General features: G+C 35.3%; 2 protein-coding genes across 2 annotated transcripts in view; one reads left to right on the forward strand and one right to left on the reverse strand.

The window, feature by feature from the left end:
• LOC108690346 overlaps positions 1-4,876 on the forward strand; it is a 5,437-nt gene extending 561 nt beyond the window's left edge. Inside the window, exons 2-3 of the mRNA XM_018197592.1 lie at positions 200-4,678; positions 4,749-4,876. Coding sequence (XP_018053081.1) covers positions 200-4,678; positions 4,749-4,876 — 4,607 coding nt within the window. The remainder of the gene's footprint in view (positions 1-199; positions 4,679-4,748) is intronic.
• Positions 4,877-7,367: 2,491 nt separating this feature from the next.
• LOC108690404 lies at positions 7,368-8,558 on the reverse strand. The gene is made up of 2 exons (XM_018197673.1): positions 8,341-8,558; positions 7,368-7,611 (listed from the first exon to the last, which is right to left on the reverse strand). The coding sequence occupies exons 1-2, from the start codon at positions 8,532-8,534 to the stop codon at positions 7,368-7,370; spliced, it is 438 nt and encodes a 145-aa protein (XP_018053162.1). The 5' UTR covers positions 8,535-8,558.
• Between the last annotated feature and the right edge of the window lie 1,292 nt (positions 8,559-9,850).

The following is a 9,850-nucleotide window of genomic DNA, read 5'->3' on the forward strand; positions in this document are numbered from 1 at the left end:
TAAATATATACAAGTTAAAAATATTTTTATCATTATATAATTATTTTATAAATATTCCGTTCTTTCATTAAATTATGTGAAAAGTATTTATAAATTTGATTATTTGGATAAAATATTATTTTCCAAATTTAATAACTGAAGTTAATTTAAAAAATAACTATATTATGTGTATATATAAATATATCGGTTTGAATTTTAGGTACATACTTAATCGCCATTTTAGTGATCACATTGGGTATTGCCCTTAATGAGTCACTAGCTGATATTCCAACAAAATGTCCCGAGATTAATCTACAAAATGAGACATTTTTTATACCCCATGAAAATGACTGTACAAAATTCTACAGTTGTCACATGGGAGTGAAAGGAAAGCCAATAGATTGCCCTTTCATGGATGAAAATGGTAATAAATTGCACTTTAATCCCAAACTTCAAGTATGCGATTGGCCCTGGAGTGCAGGATGTCAGACACCGTCATCGAATTCGACAACTTCATCAAATATTCCGACAACAATAACACCAAATACTACGACTTCTTCGACGCCGACAACTCCGACATCAACGCCTATAACAACGACACCGAGTACTTCAACATCGACAACTCCAATACCGACGACTCCGAGTTCTCCAACGCCAACGACTCCGACTCCGAATACTCCAACGCCGACGACTCCAACACCGAGTTCTTCGATACCGACAACGCCGACGACCTCGACACCGAGTTCTTCAACGCCAACGACTCCGACACTAAGTTCTTCGACATCGACAACTCCGACACCGAGTTCTCCAACGCCGACAACCCCAACACCGAGTTCTCCGATGCCGACAACGCCGACGACCTCGACATCGAGCTCTCCAATACCGACAACATCGACACCGAGCTCTCCAACATCGACGACTCCGACACCAAGTTCTTCAACGCCAACGACTCCGACACCGAGTTCTGCAACACCGACGACTCCGACATCGAGTTCTTCAACACCGACGACTCCGACACCGAGTTCTGCAACACCGACGACTTCGACATCGAGTTCTTCAACGCCGACGACCCCGATACCGAGTTTTCCAACACCTCCATTGGATTCTTGCGAATCTGATAACAGAACACACATGCTTCCCCACGAAACTATGTGCGATCATTACTATTTGTGTTTCAATAACTGGGTAAGTCCCATCTCTCAGAAATGCGACCGTAATTTATTATTTAATTCATTGCTTCGTGTATGTGATTATCCGGAAAATGTAAATTGTAAAAACTCTTCGCCAAATACGGATAAATCAAGTTTATCATCGATTTCGCCGCCGTTTAATTACTCATTGCCGACAAACTCAGATCCAGTTGCTTGGGTTTGCGAACCAAATGGCAAATACAAAATTCCTCATGAAATTATATGCGATTACTATTATTGGTGTGTCAATGGCACAAGAGGTATGAATTGGGTAAGATGCGAAAGCAATTTATTATTCAATCCAGTGGTCGGTGAATGTGATTACTCGGAAAACGTCAACTGTGGATACAGAAGTACTTTGTCACCTACAGTTCCTTCTTCAACTATAAGGATTACGTCTTTAATAACTACGACTCTAACGATTCCAACGACAACAACTTCAACAATTACGACTCTAACGACTACGACATCTACGACTCCAACGACTACGACATCTACGACTCCAACGACTACGACATCTACGATTCCAACGACTACGACATCTACGACTCCAACGATTACATCTACGACTCCAACGACTACGACATCTACGACTCCAACGACTACGACATCTACGATTCCAACGACTACGACATCTACGACTCCAACGATTACATCTACGACTCCAACGACTACGACATCTACGACTCCAACGACTACGACATCTACGATTCCAACGACTACGACATCTACGACTCCAACGACTACGACAGAAATAACGATTACAACCCCAACAGAAACCACAACAAAAAATCCCAATGAACCCCGTAAGAAATGTCCTCCAAAAGGATCAACGGAAAAAGCGCGGATTGCTCATCCATGTCTATGCAACCGATATTATGACTGCATAGACGGTGAAAAGATATTACAAACATGTCCGATCGGTAAGCATTTTGATTACATGAGAGAGATTTGCGATTGGGCTTCAGTAGTAAAATGTATTCGACCGATTCCAACCTTTAAAATTTTAACCTCCGACATTGATGACTATAATACTACATGCGCTCCAGAAGGCAGAGCATTTCAACATGACACCGATTGTTCTGCCTATTATTTATGCTCCAACGGTGAGAAAATTTTAAGACAGTGTATGGAGGGACTTCACTTCAACATGACCATCCAAACATGCGACTATCCGCAAAAGAGTTGCGATCTGAACAGATCCTCGCCAAGAATCAATTTAGATATTTGCCCTCCTCCAAATTCCGTACAGGAAGTATTTTTACCTCACGAATGTGAATGCACACAATATTATGAATGCATTGATGGAAAGAAATTTCTTCGATTTTGTCCGAATCGTCTACATTTTGATCCTGTTTGGCAAATTTGTAACGATCCAATTGAAGCCAAATGTGTTGTTGATATAATTTCGACAACGTCTACATCAATATTTACAACATCATCAACTACGGAAGCTATCGATGAACCTCGCACAACGTGTCCTCCTAAAGGATCAACTGAAAAAGTACGACTTCCTCATCCATGTCTATGCAATCAGTATTATGAATGCGTGGAAGGCGATAAGGTATTACAAACATGTCCAATTAACATGTACTTTGATGATGCAACAAATGTTTGCGATTGGAGCACCGAAGTGAAATGTATCTCACAATTTTCATCTCACGACATCCAAATTAACGATTACGATAATAATAATAATAAATGTTCTCCAAACGGCAGAGCGTTCAATCATGAAGATAGTTGCACTGAGTATTATTTATGCTCTGAAGGTGAAAAAGTTTTACAATACTGCTTAGAAGGTCTTCATTTCAACGTTAGTATACAGATGTGCGATTATCCGCAAAAGAAATGTAATCTAAATACACCTGGATCACAACCTATACCGACAGTCACTTTAAATATTTGTCCTCCCGATTCCATACAACAAGTACTGTTACCTCACGAGTGTGATTGCACGCAATATTATGAGTGTATTGACGGAAAACAGATTCTTCGAGATTGTTCGGATGGTCTACATTATGATTATGTTCATCAGATTTGCAATGTGCCGATTAAAGCTAAATGCAATGATTTCACAACAATGATTCCTCAAAGCTCATTTCCTACCATCCCTGATTCAAGTAAATGTTACGACGAAAATAATGAAATACCTCACGAAAATGACTGCAGATTATACTACAAGTGCAACAACGGTGAGAAAATTTTGAAAACATGTCCTAGAAACTTATATTTTAATCCAAAGCTTCGAGTATGTGATTATCCAGAGAACGTCGCCTGCAACGTTGAAGAAAACATACCCAGTACATCAACACCAATCAAGTGCAAAACAATAACAGAAACCACTAATATTCCTCATGAGACCAATTGTAATTTGTATTATGTCTGCGACAATGGCGTCAGCATACTTAAAAAATGTTCTCCAAATCTCGTTTTTAATCCTATTCTGAAAGTTTGCGATTTCCCAGAAAATTATGTCTGCAAAGTAACACGTGACAAGAACAACATTAAAAACATTGATAAAATAGTTCAAAATCTTGATCCATTTACTTGTATTGGTACTTGTCCAGAAGAAGACCCTGATTATGCAGTGTTACTTCCAAACGACGATTGCAAGAAATTCTGTATGTGTAGCGGTGGCGTAGCATGGATTCAATTGTGTCCTGAGCCTCTCTATTTTGATTCTGTTGAAAAAATTTGTAAGAAAAAGAAGGATGCTGTTTGTGGGACACGTTTATATAATCAAGATAGCTCTTTCAAGATTGATAAAATAGTTGATAATGACGATTCGTTGCAACCTTTAGCCGATGAAAACGATAATGAACGTGAAACATATGACAGATCTCTCGATTCATCTTCTTGTATCGGTACTTGTCTTGAAGAAAATTCTAAGCATGCAGTGTTACTTTCAAACGACGACTGCAAAAAATTTTGTTTGTGTAGTAATGGCACAACATATGTTCAGCCATGTCCTGAATTACTTTATTTTGATTCTATAGATAAGGCCTGTAAACGAAAGAAGGATGCTGTTTGTGCGGTACGCTCATTGATGTTCGACAGAATATTTGACGATGATTCAGTATCTCTGAGCGAAAAGGATTATAACGAACGTGACTTATACGACAACCCTTGGTATAAGCGACTTTTCTATAATGTCGATCCGTCTACGTGCATCGGCATTTGTCCTGAAGAAGATACCGACTATGAAGAGTTACTTCCGCATAAGGACTGCAGGAAGTTCTGTATATGCCGTAAGGGTTTAACATACGTTCAACTATGCCCTGAGTCACTTTACTTTCATTCTGTAGAAAAGGTTTGTAGACAAAGAAGGCATGCCGTTTGCGCAACAAATTCATTCAAACGATATCATGCAATTACGAATATTAACAGAGAGGATGATGAGGACGATGACGAAGACAATTCAATAGAATTCCTGAGAGAGAATAATAAACGTAGAAGACATAACTACTTATGGCCACACTTCCATAATTTCAATCCGACTACTTGCATCGGTATCTGTTCTAACTCCAAGTATGCAGTGTTATATCCACATACGGATTGTAAGAAATTTTGTTTATGTAGCAATGGTTTCATGTGGATCCAATCATGCCCTGAGTCTCTTTATTTTGACTCAATACATAAAAGATGTAAACAGAAGAAAGAAGCTGTTTGCGCAGTACATACGTTTAACCAAAAAAAAGTTATTGTGATAGATAAACAAGTCAATGAGAACCAAAGGATAGAAATTCAAGAGAGGAACGATGAACACGAAATATATAATTTTTGGTCTAGGCTTCACTCTTACCAAGATATATCTACCTGCATAGGAACTTGTTTCAATGAAGACTATGATTATGCGGTGTTGCTTCCAAATTTGGATTGCAAAAAGTTCTGTATATGTAGTAGAGGTCTAATATGGATTCAGTCATGTCCTAAGTCATTTTACTTTGATTTTGTAGATAATATTTGCAAATTAAAGAAAAATGCTATTTGTGCCATAAATCGCTACACAAATCGATTTTTTACATTTAACAAAGTGATCGACGAAAATAATTCGATGTCTTCAAGTGAAGAAAAAAATCATAAAATACATGATAACACTTGGTCTAAATTGTATTTCTCAAATCATGAATCTTTCAATAATTTTGACTCATCTACTTGCATCGGTACTTGTCCAGAAGAAGACCCTGAGTATGCAGTGCTACTCCCGAACGATGATTGCAAGAAATTCTGTATGTGTAGCGGTGGCGTGGCATGGGTTCAATCATGTCCTGACCCTCTCTATTTTGATTCTGTTCAAAAAATTTGCAAACGGAAGAAAGATGCTGTTTGTGGTATACGTTCGTACAACCAAGATAGTATTTTCATGATTGATAAAACGGTCAACAATGACGATTCGATGAAAACTCTGACCACTGAAAATAATGAACGCGCAACGTATGACAATCTCGATCCATCTACTTGTATTGGTACTTGTCCAGAAGAAGATCCTGAGTATGCAGTGCTACTCCCAAACGATGATTGCAAGAAGTTCTGTTTATGTAGCGGTGGCGTGGCATGGGTTCAACCATGTCCTAACCCTCTCTATTTTGATTCTGTTCAAAAAACTTGCAAACGGAAGAAGGATGCTGTTTGTGGTATACGTTCGTACAACCAAGATAGTATTTTCATGATTGATAAAACGGTCAACAATGACGATTCGATGAAAACTCTGACCACTGAAAATAATGAACGCGCAACGTATGACAATCTCGATCCATCTACTTGTATTGGTACTTGTCCAGAAGAAGATCCTGAGTATGCAGTGCTACTCCCAAACGATGATTGCAAGAAGTTCTGTTTGTGTAGCGGTGGCGTGGCATGGGTTCAACCATGTCCTGACCCTCTCTATTTTGATTCTGTTCAAAAAACTTGCAAACGGAAGAAGGATGCTGTTTGTGGTATACGTTCGTACAACCAAGATAGTATTTTCATGATTGATAAAACGGTCAACAATGACGATTCGATGAAAACTCTGACCACTGAAAATAATGAACGCGCAACGTATGACAATCTCGATCCATCTACTTGTATTGGTACTTGTCCAGAAGAAGATCCTGAGTATGCAGTGCTACTCCCAAACGATGATTGCAAGAAGTTCTGTTTGTGTAGCGGTGGCGTGGCATGGGTTCAACCATGTCCTGACCCTCTCTATTTTGATTCTGTTCAAAAAACTTGCAAATGGAAGAAGGATGCTGTTTGTGGAGTTCGTCTATTTAATGAAAATCGTGTCTTTATGATTAATGAGAAATGATAATAAAAAAAGGAATCTATGGCACCTTCAAACAAAGAACATGATGACGAACACAGAACAAACATTTTAATCGAAGCTTTATGTCAATTTTTATTTTTATTTTATTGTTTGCAAGTTTCCAAGTTATTGAAATTACTTATAAATCATTATATTCATAATTAATTTAGCGCTTAGTAATGTGATAATATTTAGAGTTGATAATATTTAGAGTTGAATAAATTTTAGAAAATTCTGTTTTTCTTTATAAGAAGTTTATCTATAATTATTTATTTATATATATAATAATTAATCTATCTATCATTAAACAATACCGTCACATTGTATTGTAACTTGTTAATTGTTGAAATTATTGTTCAACATTAATTAACATTACTTATAATAAATTAGAGTAATTGTAATTCCTCGTTATTTCATACTTTTATCACAAATGTGTATATTAATTAAATTCTATGTGTATTAAAATAGATGTTTAAATTCGTCTATATTATGTACATATCTTATATATCTTAGGTATTGTTAAAAAAAGAATTTTGCATAAGCTATATTTATATTTATGCAAGGTTAAATATTACAAATGTGCTATGTCAATTTATATCATAATTTGTATAATTCTATTTATTTCAAGCATTATCCCAGGTATTGATTTTCAATTTCGTGTATTTTGATGTGAAATTACATTCCCATTGGACACGCTATTTGTCATTTTCAAGCATACTCTCATCTTTATCTATACATTGACAAGATATTCGAAACTTAAACTAAAAAAAGAAAAAAGCAAAAACATAATACTGATAAACATAGTACATTACGATTATGCGGGACAATAATCAATTTGGATTTATTTCAGAATCGAAAGAAAATTAATCTCGATATTAGGAGAAAGAGGAAGACGTTCTGGGAACTGTTTATTATACATCGTTATAATATTTGTCAATTACATCCGAAAGAAAGCCGGATCGTATAATATCATATAATGTATACTCGTCGGCGTCGGAGTTCGGAAAGTCGCGGAGCAGGATTTGCTCTTTGTTCTGTCTGATGTTCTCTTGCCTTCGTTGTTCGTTTTGCCGTTGCGCATCTTGAATCATCTTCAGGGTCTCCCAAGTGGCATTCAGCTCCATCAATGGCACAGCATCACTTCGTTTGCCATGCCTGCTCATGTGATGATCGATTTTTTAATTTCTATACTACGATTAATTCTATTTTTATTATTACGTAGGTTAGATTATCTTTGTGTCTTTTTTTTTACATTTCAAGATAATTTTATATTCATAATATTAATTACTTATTGAAATTACTAGTGTTTCAATAAGTTCATGTATGCATTCTTTTATCATAATAGCATGTAATAATTATCTATTATTTATTCCATGTAAATCTTGCTTTAATCTGAGATAAAGTAAAATAACAACCATGAAGTAACTATTATACTATTCGACAAGAGAAACACTAATAACAATTTTTGGATATTAAATACAAATCCGGTTTCCAAATTGCTCCATTAAATTTTATTTACATTTATTAAAAAATTCTTTTAAGAGGATTGAAAATTCTAATGACATTCTTAATTTTGACGATAAAATTTTTTTAGCACATTACATAATATAACAAAATATATGAAAATAGCCCTTTTTGCAACTTTAACTGTAAATTTCTTAAAATTGTGAAATGATAATTTAGAAAACAGAGTTATATCCAAAAAAAATACTAGAGAAAGTGACTCTCATGTTCCGATGTTGAAAAAAAGTAAATCATTTCTTGTCAAATAGTATTATCAAGCATATGTACATATCGTGTACTGATTTATTAATTATGTTTGAAGCAATCTTATTATCCACTGATTTGCATCACGGAACGATTGGCATCAATGCTCGTAATTACCTCGATTTTCCATACATGTGATAAAAATTTTTAATCGAATCGGCGTATCGCTGTAGTTGAACGTTTGAGTTAGTGATCTGCGGTGGTCTAGTTAATCTAGTCATGGGTTCCGGCTCGGCACAGGTAATCGTTATTCCGATAATGGTAACAAGCAAGCAACAGAAGAAACAAATAGGATTCATCCGTGTCCGCATTTCGAACAGTTTGAAGCAGCAGTCTCGTTGCTGCAACGATACGATGACGCTTGTATACAAAAGAATGCTGGGATAATACTTCGATATTCATATTCTATCGTGAATTCACGATAGAAATGACATTTTTTCTTTTTTCTCTACGGAGAAATTTCCTGTCTTATATGTGACGCACATCAAAGAAACATAATCAAAAATCTTTTAATACGTAATAAAAGTTGGAGATAATCAAGCATTGCGGATTTTTCTGCGAGTTCGCTTCAATGTGACTGATTTGTAAGAAAGAAGTTCAATTAACGTACAAAATTAATTAATATTGTCAACTTCTCTGAACCAATCGAAGAATTCTTGAAAAATGTTAAGAAATCCTTTATTCCTCACAAATATCGTGTTGTACCAGATATCATATTTTATATTTTTTTAAATGCAGAATAATTTATAAAAATATAAATCTTTTGAATTGTTTTCTTTTCGTAAATTCCTTTTATTTTGAGTTTGAAGTGCTCTATCGCAATTTTAATTATAAATTGTCAAAAGAAAATGGAATTATTTAAGTTGTGAATAACAAAGGACGCGGTATTAATTTTAATTTGTTTATGGAATCGATTCGAATAGTGACAGGCTGCAAATCGTTGGAATAAATTCATTAAGAGACGAAACGCAAAATGACAAGGGGAGTCGCGAGTCAATTTCGTTGAATATGCAAAATTCATTGTGCCGTATTCTAATGCATACGATTATACATATATACGTGGTATAGAGTATTACAACTGATGACGGCGATAACGAAGCTGTCAAATCAATTACGGAATTTGATTTTCAGGTATATCCTTTTATGATGATGACATATTTTCACGTTAACTGATTACCTGATCGATAAAATAGCAACGTTTAGCAAACAAAATTGATTAGTGAGCGCTCAGTGATGTTTTAATATGATTGAGTCTCTTTAGTTTATCGTTGAATCTAAGTGTAGAAATTATATTTAAAAAATCACTAAACACTAAACACTGTTTAATTTTCTTTGCTGAAAATAGCCAATGAATTTCTACTTACAACGCTTATTTGAAACAAAACTTGTGTTTCATTAACAAGATTAATTGATAATATCTGATTAATTAATAATATCTGTCATATTAATCAGAGAATTCAACAGGTATATGCATACAATAAGTATATGCGTGCGTGCGTGCGTGCGTGGGTGCGTGTGTGTGTGTGTGTGTGTGTGTGTGTGTGTGTAAAAAATGTAAAAATAATAAATATAGAAGTAAGTCATTTTAAATTAAAATTAAAACAGTACATTGAAGTGTTACGATTTT

The sequence above is a fragment of the Atta colombica genome, unplaced genomic scaffold (assembly GCF_001594045.1).
Source record: "Atta colombica isolate Treedump-2 unplaced genomic scaffold, Acol1.0 scaffold32, whole genome shotgun sequence".
Taxonomy (NCBI): Eukaryota; Metazoa; Arthropoda; class Insecta; order Hymenoptera; family Formicidae; genus Atta; species Atta colombica.